The 26,811-nt window shown below is 50.3% G+C and overlaps 1 protein-coding gene across 1 annotated transcript in view; it reads left to right on the top strand.

The window, feature by feature from the left end:
- The window catches only part of LOC130480925 (unconventional myosin-Ie-like), a 59,053-nt gene extending 35,347 nt beyond the window's left edge, over positions 1 to 23,706 (top strand). The window contains exons 11-28 of the mRNA XM_056853549.1: positions 1,255 to 1,335; positions 2,404 to 2,490; positions 3,362 to 3,448; positions 3,795 to 3,962; positions 5,058 to 5,143; positions 6,486 to 6,567; positions 8,415 to 8,521; positions 9,214 to 9,312; positions 10,608 to 10,752; positions 12,010 to 12,124; positions 12,377 to 12,546; positions 14,592 to 14,737; positions 16,767 to 16,913; positions 17,812 to 17,969; positions 19,983 to 20,079; positions 21,843 to 22,001; positions 23,004 to 23,185; positions 23,630 to 23,706. Of these exons, the coding sequence (XP_056709527.1) occupies positions 1,255 to 1,335; positions 2,404 to 2,490; positions 3,362 to 3,448; positions 3,795 to 3,962; positions 5,058 to 5,143; positions 6,486 to 6,567; positions 8,415 to 8,521; positions 9,214 to 9,312; positions 10,608 to 10,752; positions 12,010 to 12,124; positions 12,377 to 12,546; positions 14,592 to 14,737; positions 16,767 to 16,913; positions 17,812 to 17,969; positions 19,983 to 20,079; positions 21,843 to 22,001; positions 23,004 to 23,185; positions 23,630 to 23,706 (2,193 nt within the window). The remainder of the gene's footprint in view (positions 1 to 1,254; positions 1,336 to 2,403; positions 2,491 to 3,361; positions 3,449 to 3,794; positions 3,963 to 5,057; positions 5,144 to 6,485; positions 6,568 to 8,414; positions 8,522 to 9,213; positions 9,313 to 10,607; positions 10,753 to 12,009; positions 12,125 to 12,376; positions 12,547 to 14,591; positions 14,738 to 16,766; positions 16,914 to 17,811; positions 17,970 to 19,982; positions 20,080 to 21,842; positions 22,002 to 23,003; positions 23,186 to 23,629) is intronic.
- Positions 23,707 to 26,811: the final 3,105 nt, after the last annotated feature.

Below are 26,811 nucleotides of genomic sequence, written 5' to 3'. Positions count from 1 at the left end.
AGCTCTGGCTTTTCTGGCTACAGTGCTGTTTTCTGTGTAAGTTGGCAAGTCGAGGTGCTTGAGGAGTCTGCACGTCAGTCTCAAGCGCCTCGGCTTGCTTTAGTTTCCTTATTACGTTTTGTTTAGTGGTTGGAATAATTGTACATTGTACTGTATGTATCATTGGGGTATATAACCTGCATGCTACTGGTTTGTAAATGTATGTATAGAACTTAAGTGGTGATCCACGTTGCTGAAATAATTGTTTTCCTTTTGCTAATTTCCTACCAGCATGTCGTATTTTGCTAGCCCAGCTGGAGGATGGCAACCCTAGTCCAGTGGCACCTCAAGGACTGACAAGATGCATCCCGGAATAAGCTTTTGTGATTCAAAACTCACTCCTTTCAAGGCCACAAAGAAGAAATTGTTATGGTAGAGGGAATTGTTCAGGGGAATTTTTACCAACCGAGAGGAAAGGGGAGGAGTTGAGACAGGGAGAGGGGGAGAGAGATAGTTGGTGTGAATCCCATCATAAACGTGTTTATTTATTTATTAAAACATTTATACTCTTTCCTCATGGTACAAGGCAGCTTACAATAATTTTTTTAAAATTATTAAAATTCCAATGAAAACCCTAAATAAACCCCAAATTAACAAACCCCAAATTTCTCCCTTCTTTCCCCACCCTTAAAAGATGCCTGCCGCTCAAACCCCCTCAAAGGCACATTGCCCATTTGAAACCTGTTTATGTATTTTATTTGTTTAGTGTTGTGTGCTTCCCCTGTTCCATTGGGGGGTCAGTGGAGTCGAATGGTCTTGTTAGTTGTTATGATTTGCGAGCACGGAAAACTAGCCCAATCTTGTCAGATCTCAGAAACTAAGCAGGGTGGCCCTGGTTAGTACTGGAATGGGAGACCTCCAAGGAATTCCAGGGTTGCTACCCAGAGGCAGGCCATGGCAAACCACCTCTGTTAACCTTTTGCCTTGAAATCCCTACCGGGTTACCATAAGTCAGCTGCGACTTGACAGGACTTTCCACCACCACCAGAGTTTTCTGGGCACCTGCAGTGTGGATTATTCTGAAGTCAGATTTCTTTTTCCCGTGCCAAATGTAAAAACGAATCAGGTCCTGTGGAGCCAGTCTATGAATGGTTGTTCTGCCTCCTGGCTCAAGAGGCCCTCTGTATGACCTGACTCTTAATTTTTCTCCCTCCTCACCCAACATTAACTTCTTCCTTCCTCTTCTTCTTTGTACTCTTTCTCTTCCATTCTCAGGCAGTCAACAAGGCCATGCAGAAGGACCGGCAGGAATACAGCATTGGTGTCCTGGATATCTACGGCTTTGAGATCTTCCAGGTAACAACACCAAGAGGCTGTGACCAATTTCCCCGAGCCATGGGGGAAAATCCCCTGAGTGGCTGCAGCTCCCTGGGTGCTGTTGGTTGCTGTTGGTATTTTCTGAGGGTCTTGTCAAAGTAGGTTCCCCATTTCTGTGGCTTGACCTCAACAGGCACAGCTGGGAAGGAAAAACACCTGGGAGAAGTCCTTTTAATGGCTTCGTCTGTTGCTCAGTTAAACAGATATTAATTGAGTAGTGGTTTTTATTTCTGCAACCTGATCCTATTACGTTGCTTATTGGATGTCCCGTCCTATTGACTGCATTGACGTACACTGTGTATTCCACCTTCAGTCTTCTGTGAGAAAGGCAGGCTATAAATATTGTTAATAAGTATGATTTGTTGATGGATTCAATCCACAGAAAGCCCTTCTTTCTCCCAGTTTTGACATTGGTGGGTTTTGTGAGTAGTTTTATTTAAAGTAATTCATGCTTTTAGAAATCTGAAGTCCTATTAATGGACTAAACTTTACAGCCGTCGTGATTTGTGGGATACAAAACTTCTGGAGTGGTCATGCCTCCTGAATCCTTTCCCAGAATTTTAGATACATTGGAGTTGCAAAGAGTTCCCCACTCTGCATGAGCACATGAAGCTGCCTTATACTGAATCACACCCTGGGTCCATCAAAGTCAGTATTGTCTACTCAGACTGGCAGCAGCTCTCTAGGGTCTCAGGCAGAGGTCTTTCACATCACCTACTTGCCTGGTCCCTTTAACTGGAGATGCCGGGGATTGAACCTGGGACCTTCTGCATGCCAAGCAGAGGCTCTACCACTGAGCCACGGCCCCTCCCCATAAGCTCAGAGGCCCTAATAATGGCTTCATGTGTTCTCAGTCTGCATCTTGGAAAGGAAATCTGGTTCCTGAACTTTAGATTCAATGGGATTTTGCAGAACGGGGTGGAGGGGTGGGAATCCACAAAATTCTGCCAGGCTGCATTCTGCTCTGCCCCCCCCCCCGGTCTCCCATCCTTCTTCCAGAGGGGTTCTTCCTGCCCCCCTAACCCTCTCCCTTTTGCCCCCTCCCAGAAAAATGGCTTTGAACAGTTCTGCATCAATTTTGTGAATGAGAAGTTGCAGCAGATCTTTATTGAGCTGACCCTGAAGGCCGAGCAGGTGAGTCCAAAGTGGTCCTTTCGACCCCTGGGAAATGGGCCGAAATGGTTTGAAGTATGGGCTGCCTGCTAAACAGTCAGCATGTGTTATTGCTGATAGAAACTAAATGTCTCTGTAATTGATAGCATCCATTCATCTAGGACTGGTAAGTTGTTTTGACCCCGACCTGGATGACCAAGTCTAGCCTGATCTCTCCATACCTGGGAAGTTAAGCAGGGTCGGCCCTGGTTAGTATTTGGATGGGAGACCACCAGGGAAGTCCAGGGTCTTTACAAAGAGGCAGGCGACAGCAAACCACCTGTTTGTCTCTGCTTTGACCTGGATGTCCCAGGCTAGCCCCATCATATCAGATCTTAGAAACTAAGCAGGGCCAGCCCTGGTTGGTGTTTGGATGGGAGACCACCTGGGAAGTCCAGGGTTTCTATGCAGAGGCAGGCAATGGCAAACCACCTCTGCTCATTTCTTGCCTTGACAAGAAGAAGAAGAGTTGGTTTTTATATGCTGACTTTCTCCACCACCTGAGGGAGACTCAAACTGGATTACAATTGCCTTCCCTTCCCCACAACAGACACCCTGTGAGGTAGGTGGGGCTGAGAGAGCTCTAAGAGAGCTGTGAGTAGCCCAAGGTCACCCAGCCGGCTTCGTGTGTAGGAGTGGGGAAACAAATCCAGTTCACCAGATTAGCCTCCGCCGCTCCTGTGGAGGAGTGGAGGAATCAAACCTGGTTCTTCAGATCAGAGTCCACCGCTCCAAACCACTGCTCTTAACCACTACACCATGCTGACCCCTACGGGGTCACCATAAGTCAGCTGCGATTGATGGCCCATCCTCGTCTCTCATCTTCCTCCCTGATCTTCCCCCCACCCTGCAGGAAGAATACGTCCAGGAGGGCATTCGCTGGAGCCCCATCGATTACTTCAACAACAAGGTGGTCTGCGACCTCATTGAGAACAAAGTGGTGAGCACAGAGGGGGTGGCCGGAGGCGACAAGGGTCAGGCGCTTCCGCACTGGGCGCTTGTGGGAGTTTTGTGCTGCTTCAGCTGTGAAGGCCTCCCCCTCAGAACTCTGGGAGTTGTAGTTTGGGTGTGGGCACTGAGCCTCCACCACCGGAGTTCCCAGCAGCTCCATCACCACCGCTGGAGAGCAATACCCAGGGATCTGTGAGGTGATGGAACGGGCTTGCCCTGTTTCTGCCTGCCACGCAGCTCTGCCCTGGCCTGCTTCTGGTGGGTGGCCGGGTGGGGCTTCCTAGAAGGACCAGTGCGTTCTTTGCTTGCGCGTGACTTCTGCCTTCCTCCCCCAGAACCCTCCAGGGCTCATGAGCATCCTGGACGACGTCTGCGCCACCATGCATGCCAAGGGGGAAGGGGCCGACCACACCCTGCTGCAGAAGCTCCAGACGGCCCTGGGCACCCACCCCCACTTCAACAGCTGGAACAAGGGCTTCGTCATCCACCACTATGCCGGCAAGGTAAACCCCCCCCACTCTTCAGGGATGGTCAGGCCTGGCCTGGGGCCCTCTGCGGTCACTCTAGGAAGCCACAGGCAGGGTGGGAATGTGACAACCCTCTTTCAAGTGCCTAATTGTATTTCAAACTCTTAACTTATATTTAGAGGCTGGTCTTGGCTCCATCTCCCTGTTAGCTTGGAAAGCTGTGGTGAAATTCAGATTTTTTTCCTATTAGATCAGGATTTTCTTCCTGATCTTTTAAAATGGCTGATCTTGACCCTTTTGTGTCTTCTTGGACAAAGACAGTAGACTAAAGACTTCCAAGTTTACAGATTTCCTATCCAAGTTTTTCCCCCAGACTTCCCTTTAGTAATGAATCATAGAACCATAGAGTTGGAAGGGGTCATAGAGGCCATCTAGTCCAACCCCTGGCTCAATGCAGGATCAGCCCAGAGCATCCCTGACAAGTGCTTGTCCAGTCACTGCCTGAAGACTGCCAGTGAGGGGGAGCTCACCACCTCCCTAGGTAGCTCATTCCACTGTCCAACAACTCTTACTGTAAAAAACTTTTTCCTAATATCCAGCTGGTACCTTTCCGCCCGCAATTTAAACCCATTATTGCAAGTCCTATCCTCTGCTGCCAACAGGAACAGCTCCCTGCCCTCCTCTAAGTGGCAGCCCTTCAAATACTTCAAGAGAGCAATCGTGTGTCCCCCCCCCCCCAACCTCCTCTTCTCCAGGCTGAACACTCCCTAGTCCCTCAGCCTTTCTTCATAGGGCTTGGTCTCCAGGCTCCTGATCATCTGGTCCAACCCCTGGCTCATTGCAGGATCAGCCCAGAGCATCCCTGACAAGTACTTGTCCACCTCTGCTTAAAGACTGCCAGTGAGGGGAAGCTCACCACCTCCCTGGGAAGCTGATTCCACTGTCGAACAACTCTTCCTGTAAAAAATTTTTTCCTAATATCTAGCTGGTACCTTTCCTGCCACAATTTAAACCCATTATTGGGAGTCCTATCCTCTGCTGCCAACAGGAGGTTGCTGAGGTGGGGTGGGGGGCTTTCCGGGTGGTAGGGGCATCACGAGCCCTCTTATTAGTCCCATTTCTGACCGGCAGGTGTCCTACGACATGGAGGGCTTCTGCGAACGAAATCGTGACGTTCTGTTTACGGACCTCATCGAGCTGATGCAGAGCAGTGAGCTGTGAGTATGGGAAAGACCCCAGTGGGGAGGGGGAAGCAGCCCCCCCCAGACGACACAGGTGGGGACAGATTTATTGTGATGGAAGAAGCGGAGCCAGGTGGGAGGAGGCAGAGAGGCCATCCGCCCGTGCCCACACCTCAGAGATAGACCTGTTCCAAAACTGGTTCAGCAGTGAGGCACACTGTGGATCGGTTGTTCTGAGAGAGGAATTGGGATCTTTGACGAGACAACGCTGAGAAAAAAACCTTGAAAAACCACAACCCCGGCAGTTTCTCTAGGATTCAGCTTTAAATGCACTGCATGGAGAATATTGGCTGGAGTATTCACTTATTTATTTATATGAGAGCCAGCATGGTGTAGTGGTTAAGAATGGTGGTTTGGAGCGGTGGACTCTGATCTGGAGAACCGGGTTCGATTCCCCACTCCTCCACATGAGCGGCGGAGGCTAATCCGGTGAACTGGATTTGTTTTCTCACTCCTACACATGAAGCCTGCTGGGTGACCTTGGGCTAGTCACACTCTTTCAGCCCCACCTACCTCACTGGGTGTCTGTTGTGGGGAGGGGAAGGGAAGGTGATTGTGAGCCGGTTTGATTCTGCCTTAAGTGGTAGAGAAAGTCAGCATATAAAAATCAACTCTTCTAATTCTTCTTCTTCATCTTCTTCTTTAAATGCACTGCATGGAGAATATTGGCTGGAGTATTCACTTGTTTGTGCCCTGCCTTTCTCCCCATCGGGGACCCAAAGCAATTTACTTGGATCTTCTCCCCTCCATTTTATCCTCACAACAGCCCTGTGAGGTCGGTCTGGCTGAGAGAGTGTGACTGACCCAAGGACACCCAGCGAGCTTCCATGTCAGGGGTGGGGATTCAAACTTGGGTCTCCCAGTTCATAGGTTGATACTGTAGTAACTATATCACACCATACCTGAATAGAAATGAGGTAGAGGGCCAGAACTCTCTTCTCTCCCTTGCGATGGCTCCTTTCTAGCCCTCTCCTGGCAGCCTTGTCCCTTCGTACTGTTAAGAGTAGGATTTTTTCGCCTATTTTCCTCTCAGCGCCTCTCGAGTGTCCGAATAGGACATACCACTCTCAGCCTCAGTTTGTCCTTTCTGCAAAATGGGCCCATTATTGGTTTATTTCATAGTGATGTTGGGAGACGGAAAAGCTAGATTGGTGTCCAGTAGCACCATAGAGACCGACAAGATTTCTAGGGTGTGTGGGAGATAAAATGAAGGACAGCCTGGGAAAAACTTAGGTTTGTTAGGACTGGGTTGTAAATGGTGGTTTGGGGGGGGGTCATTTCACAGAAGCTGATTTCCATTTCCCTTCTTCTCCTAAAGCCCCTTCATCCGAGACCTGTTTCCAGAAAGCCTGAATATTGAGAAGAAAGGACGCCCCACCACGGCCGGCAGTAAAATCAAGGTATTGTGCAGAGCAGGGGTTGCGGCAGACGGGGTTGCGGTCTGTTTGTGGGGCCGGGAATTCTTAGCTTTAACAAATCCGTGCCTCCCCCAATCCCATCAGTCAGAAGTCCATCTTCTTCCACTGGAAGAATTAGCAAGAATAAACGTTTTTTGCCAGTTGTTTGGGGAGGGAGGGAGGGTGCCTGCCGCTGACCTGAGGCAGCTGCTGCCTCTCCCATAAGGCCCTGTATGAGATTAGCAGTGCAAAGAGGGTGCTTTCTTTCTGCGGGTGTGTGTGTGTGTGTGTCTATGGCAGGATCTCCCTCGTTGCAGAACTCTGTACCTTCCAGGCAGTCTGTCTCTGCTCGTCCCTCTGTTAAGAGTCATAGAATCATAGAGTTGGAAGGAACCACCAGGGCCATCTTGTCCAACCCCCTGCACAATGCAGGAAATTCACAACTACCTCCCCCCTCCACACCCCCAGTGATCCCTACTCCATGCCCAGAAGATGGCCAAGATACCCTCCCTCTCATCATCTGCCTAAGGTCATAGAGTCAGCATTGCTGAAAGATGGCCATCTAGCCTCTGCTTAAAAACCTCCAGGGAAGGAGAGCTCACCACCTCCCAAGGAAGCCTGTTCCACTGAGGAACCGCTCTGACTGTCAGAAAATTCTTCCAGATGTCTAGACGGAAACTCTTTGGATTTAATTTCAACCCGTTGGTTCTGTTCCGACCTTCTGGGGCAACAGAAAACAACTCGGCACCCTCCTCTATATGACAGCTCTTCAAGGACTTGAGCATGGTTATGATATCACCTCTCAGTCTTCTCCTCTTCAGGCTAAACATACCCAGCTCCTTCAGTCTTTCCTCATAGGACTTGGTCTCCAGACCCCTCACCATCTTTGTTGCCCTTCTCTGGCCCTTTCCAGCTTGTCTACATCCTTCTGAAATTGTGGTGCCCAAAACTGAACACAGTACTCTAGTTGAGGTCTAACCAGAGCAGCGTAAGAAGCATCTGGAGGCTTGGTCCATTGCTTCTCCAGGCGTTCTGGGATCGGCTCATTGCGCTTGTCTGTGCTGGCTAGAACAGGGCCCAGGGGAGCGGGGGGACACAGTAACCATAGGGGACCACATCAGTCCTGCTGGTTGCTGGGATTCTTGCAAAGGATGCTGAGGTAGACAGGCCTTGGTTCGATCCAGGAAGATCTTAGGATCACTTCACGCTCAGACCTGGTCATCATGTGCAGCTCAGCAAGGTGGCAGAAGACACCTTACCTTGAGGCCAGAAGCAGGCTAGCTACTGGGCCTCTTGGCCGTGGCAGGTCCAGCGGGACTTCCATAGCCAGCCTGATCCATCTGGGGAGAAAATTTGTTTCCAGTAGCTCTCCCACTGGAGAGCCAGCATGGTGTAATGGTTAGGAGTGGTGGACTCTAATCTGGAGAGCCAGGTTTGATTCCTCACTCCTCCACATGAGTGGCAGACTCTAATCTGGAGAACTGAGTTTGATTCCCCACTCCTCCACATGAGGCCTGCTGGGTGTCCTTGGGCCAGTCACAGCTCTCTTAGAGCTCTCTCAGCCCCACCTATCTTACAGGGTATCTGTTGTGGGGAGGGGAAGGTGATTGTAAGCTGGTTTGAGTCTCCCTTAAGTGGTAGAGAAAGTCGGCATATGAAAAGCAACTCTTCTTCTTCTTCCTTGTGCTTATTTATATGGAGGGTGCTAGCTTGAATGGGGTGGGAGCGGGTGCATAAATAACATGACTTTTGACATCCCCAATGTAGTTGCCCGGCAAAGCCGATCACACTTGGCAAATGGATTTGAGGGTTACCTTTTTTTTTGTCTTCTCTCCCCCCCCCCCCCAAAGAAACAAGCCAACGACTTGGTGGGCACCCTGATGAAATGCACCCCACACTACATTCGCTGCATCAAGCCCAACGAGACCAAGAGACCCCGTGACTGGGAGGAGAGCAGGTGGGGGTCCCTCGAGTATCGTGCCCCTTTTTGGGAGGGGGAGGCACCCCTGGGTTCTTCAACAAGGCTGCCAGTTCCGTGGAAGAAGAGGGAAGGGATTCTTACGCCGTGACTAACAAGTTATTCCGTCGGCTTGGTCGCAAGAACCTGCTCTTTCTGGATGTGTGTGTAAGAGAGAGAGTTGCTGAAGGCCGTCGAACCAAATTGGTTTCCAGTTTGGGGGTGAAAGCCGGGGTCTAGTAGGAAAGTGCTTCTTTTGACACACACACACCATAATTACTTTATACAACTCTATGTCGCAAAGAGCGTGAGCCAAGGGAGTACGCAGCTTTAGAAAGAGACTAGATGCACTTACAGGGGAGGAGAAGGAAGAGGAAGAGGGAGAGGCCCATTCAGGGAAATTAGCTGTGACAGCTAAAAGGAGCCTCCATGTGCAGAGGCAGTCTATCTTTGAGAACCAGCTGGCAGAGGCAGTCAACAGGGCAGGGGTGTTGCCTTCCTGCCCTGCTCATGGGCTGTGCCTGCGAGGGGATTGGGTGGTTCCTGCAGGAATTGGTTGCTGGACTGACGGGCCTTATTCTCAGATGTGTCCACCAGCAACTATCAGCCATCAGAGGTAGATGAGCCTTCCACGAAAGGCAGGCTACCAGTGAAGTTGATGAGCCACTAAACGGATCCCTTCTTGCTTGCAGGGTGAAGCACCAGGTGGAGTACCTGGGCCTGCGGGAGAATATCCGGGTGCGCCGAGCTGGCTACGCCTATCGGAGGGCCTTCCAGAAATTTCTCCACAGGTAAGACCTGCATAGCAGGAAGGGGTGATGGAAAGCGGGTCCAACCTGTGAGGTTATTCCCAGTTGACCTCAACTTCTCTTCGCCCGGATGGAGAAGAATTGCCAACTGATCATAAAAAGCCGAGAGAGATTGTGAGAGAAGCAGTTTAAAGACTTATTTAGTATTTATTCCAGTTTTCAAGAGTCAGAGCTCACTTCCTCAGATGCACAGCCCAGTAACCCCTGCTCCGTTCCCAGAAGATTGGAAACAAACCCTCCAGGATCCCTGGCCAATCTGGCTTGGAGGGAAATTGCTTCCTGATCCCGAAGTGGCTATCGGTATTTCCCTGGGCACGCAAGAAAGGGCCGTGAGAGCCAAGCACCGAAGCAACCCTTCCTGCCCTCCCACTCATGATCTGCCCAAGTTCACAGAATCAGCCTTGCTGACAGATGGCCATCTAGCCTCTGCTTAAAGACCTCCAGGGAAGGAGTTGTTTTCTGCCTGAACTCTGTCGCCATCTCGAGCAAGGGTCCCCACCCTTTTCCAGCCTGCAGGCACTTGTGGAATTCTGAGACAGGGTAGTGGGAGCAGCCACAAAATGGCTGCCGCAGGAGGCGGAGCCAACCACAAAATGTCAGGGAGCGCAGTTACGCCTAACTCTAATAGTAATTCTTAAATATTTCAGGCAGAAGCTCTTTTTAGCAGGATACCTTAAGAACATAAGAACCTAAGAAAAACCCTGCTGGATCAGACCAAGGACCACCAAGTCCAGCAGTCTGTTCACAACAGTAGCCAACCAGGTGCCTCCAGGAGGCCCACAAACAAGATCACTGCTGCAGCACTGTCCTGCCTGTGTTCCACAGCACTGAATATAATAGGCATGCTCCTCTGATACCGGAGAGATACCTTGTAATGTGCAAAGCCACTAAGAAGACCTGCCCTGCCCCACCCTGCCCTGCCCACTTTCGAAAAGCACTTGGCAGTCACCAGGAAAAGTGTTGACGGGTACCATGGATGCCACGTTGGGGACCCCTGGTCTAGAGGGTTCCTGAATCTTCTCAGAGAACCTATGAAGCCACCTCCTATCGAGTCAGTCTGTCTAGCCAAGTGTGTTCTCTGCTGACGGGCAGCAGTTCTTGAGGGTCTCAGGCAGAGAAGGGTCTTTTCCCAAGGCCTGCTCCCAAAGATGCTGGGAGTTTCTGCCGGCGAAACCTTTGGGAGGGGGGTGGATGACCATAAACCCTCGTTCAGCCTTCCCTAGTATTCTCAAGAGCTTTTGTGGCACCCTGAGATGCCCCTGCCCTCCCTCGCCTAGGTACGCCATCCTGACCCCACAGACGTGGCCTTCCTGGCGTGGGGACGAGAAGCAGGGCGTGGTGCACCTGATGAAGTCAGTCAACATGGACCCCGACCAGTTCCAGTTGGGCCGGACCAAGGTCTTCATCAAAGCCCCTGAATCGGTGAGTGAGGAATCATGGCTGCTGCGCGGGGGTTCCTTTTGGCCCCTTCATTCGCTGTCTCCTCTTTTCCCTCCTTCTCCGCCTCTGCTGTTTCCCTTGAATAATAAAAATGGTTGTTACTGCTTGTGTTACTGTGTTGTTATCACCACAGATGTATTGCTGCTGTGACAGGAAGGACGCCTAGTTTTATTGTTGTATTTTATGTAACTATGTACCGATTTTAGATAGTTTTAAAGGCTGTGGGCCGCTCTTAGCCTGACTTGGCCGAGAAGGGCAGCCTAAAAATAAAATAAATAAAATAAAATCATTTATCTGTCTCCTATTGAGGGAGGTGCAGAATCCAGTTGGATCAGGCTGTCAGAGTAAATAGCCCCCAATCCCTCAAGGTATATTGCCTCTGAACTTGGAGGTTCTGTTTCGCCCTTGATAGACGGCTCCTTCCGGTGAAACTGTTGAACCCCCTTTTAAAGTTGTCCGAGTTTGCTTGTGTGTTTTTATACCCTGCTTCCCCCACCTCCCAGTAGGTATAAATCATTCTCCTCTCCTCCGTTTTATCCTCACAACAACAACCCTGTTGTTGTTAAGCAGAGAGTGTGTGCCAGGCCCAAGGTCATCCTGAGAGTTTCCATGCTAGAGACTCGAACCTGGGTCTCTCAGGAAGGCAGGGAGCTGTTCCTGTTGACAGCAGAGGATAGGACTCGCAATAATGGGTTTAAATTGCGGGCGGAAGGGTACTGACTGGATACACCCTCACTTGTGGGCACCTATAAGCGACCTGATTTTATTACGGTCTACCCTGGCTTGACAGATGTGGCCCTGGCTCTGGTTCCCAAATCCGACCAGGAGATTGGTAAGTTGGTGAGACCTGCCAGGGCAACCTTGAGACGTTTTCCTACCCAAAGGTGACATGTCAAAATGACCTCCCGCCCCCATTCCATCTTGGAGCTGCTGTGTTTGGGGGCAGCCCCTCTGGGATCTCCCCTCTGCCGTGGAAGCTCGCTGGATGACCTTGGACCGGTAAACACACTCTCAGCCTAACCTACCTCACAGGGTTGTTGTGAGGATAAAACAGAAGGGAGGAGAATGAAGCATGCTGCTTAGGGTTCCTACAGGGGAGAAAGGCAGCCGATTAATAAAGTAAATAAATAAATACATCTATTGCCGGACATGAGGCTGCTTTGGGCCGCTTTGGAGAGAGGCAGGCTCCAGGCAACATGATCAATATTTCACCCCCCCATTTTCCTTTCCCCCCTCTAGCTCTTCCTTCTGGAGGAGATGCGGGAGCGCCGTTATGACGGCTACGCCCGCGTCATTCAGAAGGCCTGGCGGAAGCACGTGGCCGTGCGCAAGTACATCCGGATGCGGGAAGAAGGTGAGGGGGGTTCTGCCCCACAGCACCAGCTCTCGAGCTGGGTGCCGATGGCCAGCGAGGGGGTACGACTCGCCGCCACTCTATGGCTTGGCCCCAGGAGGTGTCCTGGAGGGTGTGGGAAGGCGCTCTGCACCTGGGACATGTAAAAGCATCCTTAGGTCCCTCTGGGATTGCCCTGAGTGCTTTCCCCCTCCCTGCCGGTGAACTGCCACGTAGCCTCACCGAGAGGATTCTTGTCTCTGTGTCCTGAAGCCTCCAACATTGTCCTGAACAAGAAGGAGCGGCGGCGAAACAGCATCAATCGGAATTTCGTGGGCGACTACATCGGGCTGGAGAACCGGCCGGAGCTGCGGCGCTTCGTGGGCCGGCGGGAGCGCATAGACTTTGCCGACACCGTCGTGAAGTACGACCGGCGGTTCAAGGTGAGCCGCGGAGGGGCCGGAGGACTTCCCTCGGAATAAATAAGGATTTGCTGGGTTGGACCAGACTTCGGCAGCAGCTGGCCTACACATCAGGAAGTCCCGGGTTCGAATCTCGTTTCCACCACTGACTCCCTCAGTGGCCTTAGGCGTGCAATTCTCATGTGGGGAAAATACTTGCCTACCTTACAGGGTGGTTGCTGTGAAGCTCACTGCAAAGTAGAATATGTGAAATGCTTTGAAGATTTGAAAGCTCTATGCTAGGGTTGCCAACCTCCAGGTAGTAGCTGGAGATCTCTCACTATTACAGCTGATCTCCAGCTGATAAGAGATCAGTTCACCTGGAGAAAATGGCCGCTTTGGCAATTGGACTCTATGGCATTGAAGTCCCTCCCCTCGCCAAACCCTGCCCTCCTCAGGCTCTGCCCCAAAAATCTCCAGGTATTTCCCAACCCAAAGCTGGCAACCCTACTCTGTGCAAAGGCTACTGCTGGTAGTAAGAATGTTTTATTAACTGCTAACAGTCGTGACTAATAATAACCCTCAGGAATTTATTTGGGAGGAATTAAGTTAGCTCAGAACGAAGCGCCCCTCCTTGGCATGCAGAAGGGGCCTGCCTCAACCCCTGGCATCCCCACAGGAAGGGTCTCTGGAAGTGGGCGTCAAAGGGGGCCTTCCTTTGCCCAAGGAGATCTGCTGTTAGTTGGCACCGGCAGGACTGGATGGCTTTGAAGAAGGCAGATTCCTGTTATTCCTGCAGTATGGGCCCACCTTGCTAGACCGTTGTAACTATTACAAAATAATGTTGTTGCTACTCTGATGGATTGGTCCATCTAGGTAGGCTTCTGCTGGCAACAATGACCAGTGCATGGGATTGAGAGAAGGGGGGGCACAGGCACCAAATTCTTAGCTAGGCTTAAAGAGGAGATGTTCAAAAAAATAATAGAAAAGTGTATTTTTGAAACGCTGGAGGTCTTTTCCTTTTATAATAATAGTTTATAATATAGTAATGTTTTGAGCATAGTCATTGATTGGAAGCATGGACAGCCTGCCTTTCCGTTCCAAAACAAATCCCAAAGGCCAAACGCGATAAATTGAAAGGAAGTTAGTCAACATGTAACAACTTTGCACTGGTTAGACCTCACCTAGAGTATTGTGTTCAGTTTTGGGCAAAAGATGTAGACAAGCTGGAACAGGTCCAGAGGAGGGCAACAAAGATGGTGAGGGGTCTGGAGACCAAGTCCTATGAGGAAAGATTGAAGGAGCTGGATATGTTTAGCCTGGAGAGGAGAAGACTTGAGAGGGGATAGGATAACCATCTTCAAGCTCTTGAAGGACCTGTCATATAGAGGAGGGTGCTGAGATGTTTTCTGTTGCCCCAGAAGATCGGACCAGAACCAACGGGTGGAAATTATATCAAAAGTGTTTCCGTCTAGACATTAGGAAGAACTTTCTGACTGTCAGAGCAGTTCCTCAGTGGAACAGGCTTCCTCGGGAGGTGGTGAGCTCTCGTTCCCTGGAGGTTTTTAAGCAGAGGCTAGAGGGCCATCTGTCAGCAATGCTGATTCTATGACCTTAGGCAGATGATGAGAGGGAGGGCACCTTGGCCACCTTCTGGGCATGGAGTAGGGGTCACTGGGGGTGTGGGGTGGGGAGGCAGTGGTGAGTTTCCTGCATTGTCAGGGAATTGGACTAGATGACCCTGGTGGTCCCTTCCAACTCTGTGATTCTATGTATGAAGTCTTTCACAAGCCCACTGAGTAGGATTGTCAGGTCCCTCTTCGCCACCGGTGAGAGGTTTTCAGGGCGGAGCCTGAGGAGGGTGAGGTTTGGGAAGGGGAGGGACTTCAGTGACATTGAGTCCAATTGCCAAAGGTGGCCATTTTTTCCAGGTAAACTGATCTCTATCGGCTGGAGATCAGTTGTAATAGCAGAAGATTTCCAGCCACTGCCTGGAGGTTGGCAACCCTACCACTGAGGGCCCGCCTGGCCTCTCCTTTGCACCCTGCTGTGTTTCCTAACTTCCTTCTCTGCCTCTTCTCCTCCAGACGGTGAAACGGGACTTGATCCTCACCCCCAGATTTGTCTACCTGATTGGCCGCGAGAAGGTGAAGCAAGGGCCAGATAAAGGGGCCATCAAGGAGGTCCTGAAGAGGCAGATCGAGTTGGAGAGGATCCAGTCGGTCTCCTTGAGGTGAGGGTTGAACAGGTTCCTGGTTTCAAGCAAGGAAAAAACTCTCCCCTAGAAAACTCACATTGCTTGCTCTGGTTGGTGGATGGAACCTGTGGAAAGTTCCCAGAGGTGCGGCGGGGGCTGTTCGGAAGTAGGTCCTTCCAGGACAGTTTTTCAGCTTCACCAGGCATCTTGCAGATAGTCACTTTTGGAAAATAGGGTTCCTGGGAATGTGAGTGCTTACGAACCAAAGAAGAAAGCAACAAGATCAGAAAACGATGGCTTCCTCCAGCCCAGAATCCTATTTCCCACAGTGGCTGAACTTCTGCTCCTGGAAGGCCTGCGAGTCACCCATGAAACCAACATTCCTTCCCTGTTTTGTCCCCCATCAGCTGGTATTCAAAGAAGAAGAAGAGTTTGTTTTTATATGCCGTCTTTCTCTGCTACTTAAGGCAAAATCAAACCGGCTTACAATCACCTTCCCTTTCCCCTCCCCACAACAGACACCCAATGACAGACATCCTGTGAGATAGGTGGGGCTGAGAGAGTGTGACTAGCCCAAGGTCACCCAGCTGGCTTTGTGTGGAGGAGTGGGGGAAACAAATCCAGTTCACCAGATTAGCCTCCGCCGCTCATGTGGAGGAGTGGGGAATCAAACCCGGTTCTCCAGATCAGACTCCACCACTCCAAACCACTGCTCTTAACCACTACACCACGCTGGCTCTCAGATACCCTGCCCCTGAATCTGGAGGTTCCATTGAGCAATCTGAGCCTTCCTTGATTCCTAATGGCCATTCAGCCTCTCCTCCATTAAATTTGTCCTGTCTTCTTCTAAAGCATATCGAAGCAAACTGTTTCCTTTGCTCTTTGTGGTCTTTAAGTTTGAGGTTAATTATTTCTCTGTTCATGTTTATCATTTCTGGTCTGGGTTATTTTACTTCTCTGGAAAAGCAATATATGAATTTTTAAAAATAAAGTGGAAACCCAGGAGAAGAGAGGCCAGGTCAGCTTTAAGCTGGTGCAGAAACTGGAAGGCTTAAGAACATAAGGAGAGTCCGCTGGATCTGACCAGCGAGGGTCCACCTAGTTCAGCATCCTGTCTGACACAGGAGTCCTCAACAAACAGGGCAAAGAGGCTGAGCCCCTCCCCAGATGCTGCCTCCCAGCACCGGGATTCTTGCCGGAGGAAAAAATTCATAAGAAGCCCAGCATGTTTTAGAATAATAGAATCATAGAGTTGGAAGGGACCACCAGGGACATCTAGTCCAACTCCCTGTGCAATGCAGGAAATTCACAACTACCTCCCCCCCCACATCCCCAGTGACCCCCTACTCCATGCCCAGAAGATGGCCAAGGTGCCCTCCCTCATGATCTGCCTAAGGACATAGTATCAGCCTTGCTGACAGATGGCCCTCTAGCCTCTGCTTAAAAACCTCCAGGAAAGGAGAGCTCACCACCTCCAGAGGAAGCCTGTTCCACTGAGGAACCCCTCTGTCTGGAAGTTCTAATGTCTAGATGAAAACTCTTTTGAACAGCATCTTCTATTATTTGTGTCTTCTTCCATGGATCCACAGGAAACCCAACTGCCCCCCCCCCAAGAAAATTATTCTTGGGAACTTCAGTTAGCTCCCTGAAAGAATCCTGCAGGCAGGAGAAGACCGGCAAGGAAGACTTCAGTTGGAAGTTCATGAAGATTTTAATGGTTTTTTAAATGAGAGCCAGTGTCGTAGTGGTTAAGGGTGGTGGACTCTAATCTGGTGAACCAGGTTGGTTTCCCCACTCCTCCACATGAAGCCTGCTGGGTGACTTGGGCCAGTCACAGCTCTCTCTGTACTCTCTCAACTCCACCTACCTCACAGGATGTCTGTTGTGGGGAGGGGAAGTGATTGCAAGCTGCTTTGAGACTCCTTACAGTAGAGAAACGTGGGGTATAAAAACCGACTCTTCTTCTTCAACTCTTAAGTTCTGCAAGGATAAGCTTCCCCCGCCCTGAGGCGTTCACACCAGTGTCCTCCTGGATCCTGACCTCTGCCCTTTGCCTTTTCCCCAGCACGCTGCAGGACGACTTCATCATCATCCACGAGCCCCAGTACGACAGCGTCCTGGAGTCCACGTTCAAGACGGAGCTGCTCAGCTTGCTGTGCAAGCGCTATGAAGAGAGGGCCCAGAAGCCCCTGGCCGTCAAGTTCAGCAACCAGTAAGTAGCTGCATGGCTCCCTGCAGGCTAGTCCAGCTTCCTGTTCCCAACAGTGGCCAACCGGCCACTCCACCAGGAACCTTAGAAGAAGGGTATGACCACCCCTGGCACTGATTTCCACCATCTGGCATTCTAAGGTAGACTCCTGTTAAAAGGACCAGGCTGTGGGGGAGGGGTGAAAAGTGCCATCAAGGCACAGACAACAGAGTTTCCGTCTAAACATCAGGAAGAACCTGACCATTAGAGCGGTTCCTCAGTGGAACAGGCTTCCTCGGGAGGTGGTGAGCTCTCCTTCCCTGGAGGTTTTTCAGCGGAGGGTAGTTGGCCATCTGTCAGCAATGCTGATTCTACAACCTTGGGCACTTCCTGGGAGGGAGGGCATTTTGGCCATCTTCTGGGCATGGAGTGGGGGGAGCTAGTTGTGAATTTCCTGCATTGCGCAGGGGGTTGGACTAGATGACCCAGGTGGTCCCTTCCAACTCTGATTCTAAGCTGCTTTGAGACTCCTTAAAGGTAGAGAAAAGAAGGAGGAGTTGGTTTTTATATGCTGACTTTCTCTACCACTTAAGGGAGACTCAAAACTTACAATCACCTTCCCTTCCTCTTCCCACAGCAGACACCCTGTGAGGTGGGTGGGGCTGAGAGAGTGTGACTGGCCCAAGGTCACCCAGCTGGCTCTGTGTGTGGGAATGGGGAAACAAATCCACCAAATTAGCCTCCACCACTCATGTGGAGGAGCAGGGAATCAAACCTGGTTCTCCAGATCAGAGCCCACAGTTCCGAACCACTGCTCTTAACCACGACATCACGCTGGCTCTCTGGTGCCACGACCAAGAAGCTTCTGCCAGGGTCTGGGCTCATGGCCTGCTCTTCTGTCTTTCCCTCTCTCTGCTCCAAGGCTGGAGTTCAAGGTGAAGAAGGACGGGTGGGGCCCTTGGGGGGCCGCCGGCTCCCGCCAGATCCAGTTCCAAATCTGCCAGGGGGACCTGGCTCTGCTCCGCAACAACGGCAAAGTGCTGGTCGTCAGCATCGGACCCGGCTTGCCCCGAAACGCCCGTGAGTTGAAGGGGGAAGAAAAAGGGAGGGGGAGGAACCGGAGTGTGGGGGGGAGCCAAGATAGCCCTGGCTCTTGACTGAGACGGCCACTGGGTTAGCCTGCGGCCTTAGCGAGAAATGGCCGCATCAAGACCCTCGCTCTGCTTCAGATGTTACTCTCGAGCAGTGGTTCCCAAAGTGGGCAGTACCACCCCCTGGGAGAGGCGGTGGGATTACCTAGGGGGGCACTAAGAGGCAAGGGGGTAGCAGTGGGGCGCTAGAGGTGGGCCTCTTCAACTGTGTTGGTCACTTAAGTTACAAAAGATCAAGCTATGGCACCATGCTGGCAAATTTGGTGGGAACGATCAGAATTTTTTTTCCAGACTTTGAAGAGCTGGTACCATTGGATATCAAGTTCATCCGTTTTGTTGAATAAATTTCAACTTAAAATTGTTTACTTTGATTTTGAATAGATGTGCAATTAATTGTTACTGTTTTGAAATTTTATCGTTCTTAACTTCTTTAGTGTGCCATGCAATCCCCTATTTTGAATAATGCTTTTTATAGGATAGGGTAAGGGATCGCTGGGGTTGAGTTTGTGGAACCAAGGGGGTGGCGGCCCGAAAAGTTTTGGAACCACTGCTCTAGAGAAAGGCAACTAAAGTAAAAGGGGGGGGGGGAGAAACTCAACCAAAAAGTGAGGGGAAACCAAAAAGGTTGAGCTAAATACTATCTAATGTAACAACAAATAAATATACTTATATTGTATAGTGTGCACAATTGTATTTAAAAACACAGGGCCTAAAAGGCAGGGTTCCTAAAAAGCACAAAGAATAAATGGTTACAAACACATACACAGTTGATGCTAATGCGTATAATGACCAAATTCTGACCAGACGCGTTTCGGCCTTTTAGAGGCCATTCTTATCTTCATGTTAATTGATGTAATACACATCCTGGTACAGTGGATATCATATCATATAGGATATAGGATACACGGACTAACTATATCTTACACAAAGGCTCACAAAATGAAAAGCTTTTATTTGTTCTTATCTTAAACAATGTTTGTGAATAATTTCAACCAACGGGTTGAAATTAAATCAAAAGAGTTTCGGTCTAGACATTAGGAAGAACTTTCTGACAGTCAGAGCGGTTCCTCAGTGGAACAGGCTTCCTCGGGAGGTGGTGGGCTCTCCTTCCCTGGAGGTTTTGAACAGATGGCCATCTGTCAGCAATGCTGATTCTATGACCTTGGGCAGTTCATGAGAGGGAGGGCATCTTGGCCATCTTCTGGGTATGGAGTAGGGGTCACTGGGGGTGTGGAGGGGGAGGTAGTAGTGAATTTCCTGCATTGTGCAGGGGGTTGGACTAGATGACCCTGGTGGTCCCTTCCAACTATGATTCTGTGTCAGGATGTGTATTGTGAAATTGTGTATGTATGACCACTGAGGAAAGCCTCTAAAAGGCTGAAACGCATCTGGTCAGATAACCCCAATGCGTGAGCTTCTTCAGGGGTAATCTTTTTCTTCTTAAGCGTCCCATGATTCTTGCACGGGATGCTGAAGGAGAAAAAGATTCCCTCTGAAGAAGCTCACGTGAAACGTGTTGGTGTTACAGAACTTATTAAAGCATTATTTCCCTTGCATCAATCGTTTCTTCTCTTTCTTTTTGTTTTGGTGCGGCCCCCTCTTTTTCTTCCTGACTATTGGGGGTTCAGGAACAGTTTCCAATGTGATGTAAAAAAGGCAGCTTTTAGGGGGGCAACGGAGGTTGTTGCCTCCCCCCTCCACAAGAGGGGTGTGGACAGGTATCCCTTCCAAGATATGACCCTCCACCATCCTATGTCTCCTATTCCACTTTCATTGATGATATCAAGTTCAAAAAGGCTCCTTGGGCATGGGGCGGGCTCCCGAGAGCTGAGGGTGGAGCCGATTTTAGAGCTCTGTGCAGGTTGCTCCTGTGTTGGGTGGGTTCCAAGGGGATCGGGGCCAACTTCAACTGCAGAGCTGACGGGGGATGCTCCAATTACAGGGCCTACCCGGAAGGATAACAGGAAGAGCCGTTACCTCGGTGGGGCCCCTGCCCCGGGCTGGAACACCCCAAGCGCTGCAGGTAATAGACCACTGTTGTTGGGAGAAACGTCAGAGCTCAGTGGCAGAGCTCAGTGCCACGTGCAGAAGGCCTCCAGTTCACTGAGAAGAGACCTGCTGGATCAGGCCAGTGAGGGTCCCTCTAGTCCAGCATCCCATCTCACAGGGTGGCCAAATAGTTCCTCTGGAGGGCCAACAACCGGGCAGAGAGACTTGTAACGATCAGTTTTTCTGACTCGTAACGTTTAGAGAGATGTAAACTGAAAATACTCCCGAGGCGTTGCTCTTGGCTGTGGTTCACAGTATCATACCTTTCCCTGCTTTATCAAATTAGAAAAGCCTTTCACCTCTTCCAACTTTTGATTATACAATGTTATTTCCAGGACCGCGCGTCCTCTGTTTCTCTATTCAGGTAACCAGCAAATGAATTGACACCTGTATGAATCTTTCTATCCTTTATTGAAAAAGGGAAAGGTCCTTTTTAGTAAACAAGACAGTATAAAATAGAGAACTAAAATTATTGAGCTTTTACAGAATGTAATTAAACAAATACCCTAACATTATTTTAATGCATACCAAAACTAGTTGTCTGTTACAACAAATCAGAAATCAGTCTCTTGTTCATTTCTCTTAAGGAATATCAAATAAGCCAAAAGGGTCTCTATATTTCACCACGCAGGGGGTCCTTCAATCCCTGACTGCTGAGCTTCAGTCCAAGGAAATCTGATTTGATCTTCTCAAGCATGCATAGTTATAGAGAAAACCTATCTATCTGATTAATCTCTGAAGTCACTTATCACAATCATGTGACTATTTCTAAGTACCAGCATGGTGTATTGGTTAAGAGCGGCATGGAGCCAGCATAGTGTAGTGGTTAAGAGCGGTGGTTTGGAGCGGTGGAGTCTGATCTGGAGAACCAGGTTCGATTCCCCACTCCTCCACATGAGCGGCGGAGGCTAATCTGGTGAACTGGATTTGTTTCCCCACTCCTACACACAAAGGCAGATGGGTGACCTTGGGCTAGTCACAGCTCTTTCAGCCCCACCTACCTCACAGGGTGTCTGTTGTAGGAAGGGGAAGGGAAGGTGATTGTAAGCCGGTTTGATTCTGCCTTAAGTGGTAGAGAAAGTCGGCATATAAAAACCAACTTTTCTTCTTCTACCTTTTTGGCTATTGTAATCAGCAAAATCAGCACAAATACATCTGTTCACTTTAACACATGACGAACATATTTCTGAAACAGCTAGGTAGAAGGCCATAAGCTGTCTCATCAAAATAACTTTCCCCAAAACTTTCCCATCTGAAATATTTTTATCAGCTCAATACTTTCCCAGGCCTAAAACTGCAAGCAAAGGATAACATAGCTAACAAGTGTCTCCTTATACTGGGCATGAGATCGCTGCTACTGGGACAGACTGAGGCCTTCATAAGAACATAAGAAGACCTGGCTGGATCAGACCAGTGGTCCGTCTAGTCCAGCACTCCGTCTCACACAGGAGCCAACTGCAGAGGGCCAAGAACAGGGCCAGATTGACCAGGGATCCTGGAGGGGTTGATGTTGTTTTTTGCCATCTTCTGGGCATGGAGTAAGGGGTCACTGGGGGTGTGGGGGGAGGAGGTAGTCGTGAATTTCCTGCACTGTGCAGGGGGTTGGACTAGATGACCCTGGTGGTCCCTTCCAGCTCTATGATTCTATGACCCTCCAGGCTGCGTGCCTGACACTTCCCTCAACACCATCGACTGACGCCTTCCTCTCTCTTCTTTTGACAGGCCCGAAGTGGAACAGCCGGGGCGGCGGCAGCAGAGGGCCCGGGGTCCGGCAGTCACGTCTCTCCATGACCCGGCAAGTCAGCATGGAGCAACCCAGCCTGCCCCGGCAAGGTGCCAGCCCCAGAGCCAAGGCGGCCCCCGCCCATGTCAACCTGGACTTCATGAACGTCCCAGACCAGGGCGTGGCTGGGTGAGTGCCATCCCCAAACTCTCACCCTGGATGGGGTCCTTTCACTAGTGAAGTGGCCAGCAGCTTGACAGTTGGGGCAGAATCTCCTCTTCCCCTGTGCCTCCTCTTGTTCTTGTCTTGGTCAGTTCCACCGTCCACCAAATCTCATAAACCCTCTTCTTGCGCGGCAGCAGACGTGGGGTCTGAGCAGGAGCGGATGAGTTTCTGCTTTGCCCCTTCGCGTGCCTCTCAGCTTGCCGGCCTGCAAGAGGAAGGACTAGATGACCGTGGTGGTCCCTTCCAAATCTATGATTCTATTAACATGACTAGGATCTATTTTGACTAGTAGCCATGGATAGCCCTCTCCTCCATGAATATATCCACTCCTCTTAAAGCCTTCCAAGTCGGCAGCCATCAACGCATCCTAGGGCAGGGATTTCCACAATTCAACTCTGCGTTGTGTGAAGAAATACTTCCTTTGATCAGTTTTGAATCTCTCACCCTCCAGCTTCAGCAGATGACCCCGCGTTCGGGTATTATGAGAGAGGGAGAAAAGCTTCTCCCTGTCCACTCTCTCCCTACCATGCATAATTTTATAGACCTCTATCATGTCTCCCTTTAAATGCCTTCTTTCCGGGCTTAATAGCCTTAACCGCTCCCCATAGGACAGTTACTCTAGTCCCCTGATCATTTTGGTTGCTCTTTTCTGCACCTTCTCAAGCTCTGCAATATTCTTGTTTAGGTGTGGTGACCAGAACTGTACACAGTATTCCATAGATTTGTACAAGGGCAGTATGATATCAGCAGTTTTATTCTCTATTTCTCGTCTAGTTATGGCCAGCATGGAATTTGCCTTTTTCACAGCAGTCGCACACTGGGTTGACATATTCATCGAGCGATCCAGTACCACCCCAAGATTCCTTTCTTGGTCTGTCGCTGCCAGCACAGATTCCATCAGCGTATATATGAATGTGGTACTTTTTTGCCCCAATATGCACCACTTTACACTTGCTTCCTTCTCAGCCTGCAGCGGCGCCTCTCCAAGGAAGCCAAGCCCGTCCCGGGAGGAGGCCGGGCCAAGCCCAAACCCAAGCCGAAACCTCAGCCCCGCCTCCCGCAGTGCCGGGCGCTGTACGCCTATGACGCCCAAGACACAGATGAGCTCAGCTTCAACGCGGATGAGATCATCGAAATCATCAAGGAAGGTGAGGCGAGGGTGGTTGGGACGGTCTTGAGTTCAGGAGCCTCCATGGGCAGAGGCATTATACCTGACTGGAATAGCCAGCCTCTTAATGCCCAGTTTATCAGGGGCATCTGGCTGGCCGCTGTTGGACCCACAGATCTGTTCTGAGAGCCAGCATGGTGGTGTGGTTAAGAGCGGTGGTTTGGAGCGGTAGAGTCTGATCTGGAGAACTGGGTTTGATTCCCCAGTCCTCCTCCACATGAGCAGCGGAGGCTCATCTGGTGAACCGGGTTGGTTTCCCCACTCCTCCACATGAAGCCTGCTGGGTAACCGCTCAGCCCCACCTGCCTCACAAGGTGTCTGTTGTGGGGAGAGGACGGGAAGGAGATTGTAGGCCCGTTTTGAGTCTCCTTAAAAAGTAGAGAAAATCAGCATAAAAACAACTCTTCTTCTTCTCCTTCCGCAGATCCTTCCGGCTGGTGGCAGGGCCGGATCCGGGGCAAAGAAGGCTTGTTCCCAGGGAACTACGTGGAGAAATTCTGAGCGGGGGGCGGGGAGCAGCTCCAGCTCTTCCCTGGGCAGCTATGAGGGGTGATTGGAGGCCGCCCCCCTCCCGTGCTCTGTAGTTTGCCATGAGATCGCAGAGGACCACACCTGACCCCAGGTGGGAGCTGGTTGCTGGATGAACCCCCCCACACACACACACACACAGGAGTCATCCTCCAAAATCTCCCACCAGCAGGAGAGCGCCTTCGCACCTGGGGAAACAGACAGGCCAGGTGACCCTTACTCCTTTGAAATTCCGGAGAAAGCCGCTCAGATGGACAGTCTCCTTTTTTCCTCGAATTGTGTGAGGACAAATGAGGTTACTTCGAATACTAACCACGGCCTTCCTCCTCTCCCCACGCTGCCATATGAGGCACGCAGACAAATTCTAGCATCCCAGAACTTTGGATCAGAGATTTGGGGGGGGGGGTAGAAACAGACGACCGGGCTTTCAACCGAATCTGTACCCAAAAGGGAGGAGAGACAGCTGGGCCTCCTGGACTAAAAATTAATCTGTGAGTCTCGCTCCAAGCGAAAAATGTCCAGGGGGGCGGTGGGGAGGAAATTGCAATGACTCCAGCTCGCCTCAGCGGGTCTGGAAACTCTTGAGCCAGCATGGCATAGTGGTCAAGAGTGGTGGTTTGGAGCCGTGGAGTTTGACCTGGAGAACCGGGTTTTATTCCCCTCTCCTCCATATGAACGGCGGAGGCTAATCTGGTGAACCAGGTTGGTTTCCCCACTCCTACGCATGAAGCCAGCTGGGTGACCTTGGGCTAGTCACAGCTTTCTCAGCCCCACCTACCTCACAGGGTGTCTATTGTGGGGAGGGGAAGGCTATTGTAAGCCGGTTTGATTCTCCCTTAAGTGGTAGAAAAAGTCGGCATATAAAAACCAACTCTTCTTCTGGTGGGACGCTTTTACCTCTGTTATACAGAGAGGGTGGGTGGATCTGAAATTCTGCACGTGCCAGTGAGAAGTTTGCGGCAGGAACTGACCAGAAGCCATGGCTGAGATGACCATGCAGAATTGGGGGCGGGGGGAGCCACACCATTGACCGTTTGAATAAATTATGTGAATGAGGACCGTTTCCTGAAATGCGCTTTATTTCTGGGTGTATTCAGATTGTACTCTTTTTATAGAAACCATTTTGGTCCTTTGGAAAAGGAATCCAAGATGAGATGAAAAGGGACATGAAGTAATATACAGAACTGTTTGTTTGCTGGGGGTGGGGAAAGAATGGGCACACCAGTGCATAGGCCTGAGCCATAATGCTAGAATCCTTGTCCTGCCTACTTGAGAGCCAGTGTGGTGCCGTGGCTAAGAGCGGCGGACTCTACTCTGGAGAACCGGGGTCGATTCCTCACTCCTCCACACGAGCGGCGGGCTCTAATCTGGAGAACCGGGTTCGATTCCTCACCCCTCCACACGAATGGCGGACTCTAATCTGGCGAGCCGGGTTCGATTCCTCACTCCTCCACACGAGCGGCGGACTCTACTCTGGAGAACCGGGTTTGATTCCTTACTTCTCCACACAAGCGGCAGACTCTAATCTGGTGAACCAGGTTCGATTCCTCACTCCTCCACATGAGGGATCTGTGTTGGGACCGGTGCTTTTCAACCTGTTCATCAATGACCTGGAGTTGGGGTTAAACAGTGAAGTAGCCAAGTTTGCAGAAGACACCAAATTATTTAGGGTGGTTAAAACAAAATTGGACTGTGAAGAGCTCCAGAAAGATCTCTGCATATTGGAAGAATGGGCATTAAAATGGCAAATGAGATTCAATGTGAGTAAGTGTAAAGTGATGCATATTGGGGCATAAAATCTCAACTTCACATATACACTGATGGGATCTGTGCTGGCAGCGACAGACCAAGAAAGCGATCTTGGGGTAATAGTGGATAGCTCAATGAAGATGTCAACCCAGTGTGCGGCTGCTGTAAAAAAGGCAAATTTCATGCTGGCCATAATTAGATGAGGAATAGAGAATAAAACGGCTGATGTCATACTGCCCTTGTACAAATCTATGGTGAGACCACACTTGGAATACTGTGTACAGTTCTGGTCACCACACCTACAAAAGGATATTGCAGAACTTGAGAAGGTGCAGAAAAGAGCAACCAAAATGATTAGGGGACTAGAGCAACTGTCCTATGGGGAGCGGTTAGGACGCTTAGGGCTGTTTAGCTTGGAAAGAAGGCCGCTGAGGGGAGATATGATAGAGGTCTATAAAATTATGCATGGTTTGGAGAGAGTGGACAGGGAGAAGTTTTTCTCTCCCATAATACTAGAACACGGGGTCATCTGCTAAAGCTGGAGGGTGAGAGATTCAAAACCGATAAAAGGAAATATTTTTTCACACAACACAGTTAAATTGTGGAACTCCCTGCCCCAGGATGTGGTGATGGCTGCCAGCTTGGAGGGCTTTAAGAGGGGAGTGGACATATTCATGGAGGAGAGGGGTATTCATGGCTATTAGCTAGAATGGATACTAGTCATGCTGCATACCTGTTCTCTCTAGTATCAGAGGAGCAGGCCTGTTACATTAGGTGCTTTGGAACACAGGCAGGATGGTGCTGCTTGCAGATGTCTTGTTTGTGGCTTCCCGGAGGCACCTGGTTGGCCACTGTGTGAACAGCCTGCTAGACTTGATGGGCCTTTCTTATGTTCTTATGAGTGGTGGACTCTAATCTGGAGAACCGGGTTCGATTCCTCACTCCTCCCCATGAGCGGTGGACTCTAATCTGGTGAACCAGGTTTGTCTCCCCACTCCACATGAAGCCTGCTGGGTGACCTTGAGCTAGTCACAGTGCTCTCCTAACCCTCTCAGCCCCACCTACCTCACAAGATGTCTGTTGTGGGGATGGGAAGGGAAGGCAATCGTAAACTGCTTTGAGTCGCCTTAAAGGTAGAGAAAAATGGGTATAAAAACCACCTCTTCATCTTCTTCATAAGGTCTTTTCAAATTAGTGGTGATTACTCCCAAGTAAGCACATATCAGCTCAGGCATTTAATTGGAAATAAGTCACCATGAAATCCATGGGGTTTTCTTCCAAATCAATGTGTGTGGCTCAGATTCTTTGGCAGGTTCTCAGGCCTCAACA

The sequence above is a fragment of the Euleptes europaea genome, chromosome 7 (assembly GCF_029931775.1).
Source record: "Euleptes europaea isolate rEulEur1 chromosome 7, rEulEur1.hap1, whole genome shotgun sequence".
Classification (NCBI taxonomy): Eukaryota; Metazoa; Chordata; class Lepidosauria; order Squamata; family Sphaerodactylidae; genus Euleptes; species Euleptes europaea.
Note: the sequence above shows the minus strand (reverse complement) of the source record. Positions and strands in the feature narration are given on the sequence as shown.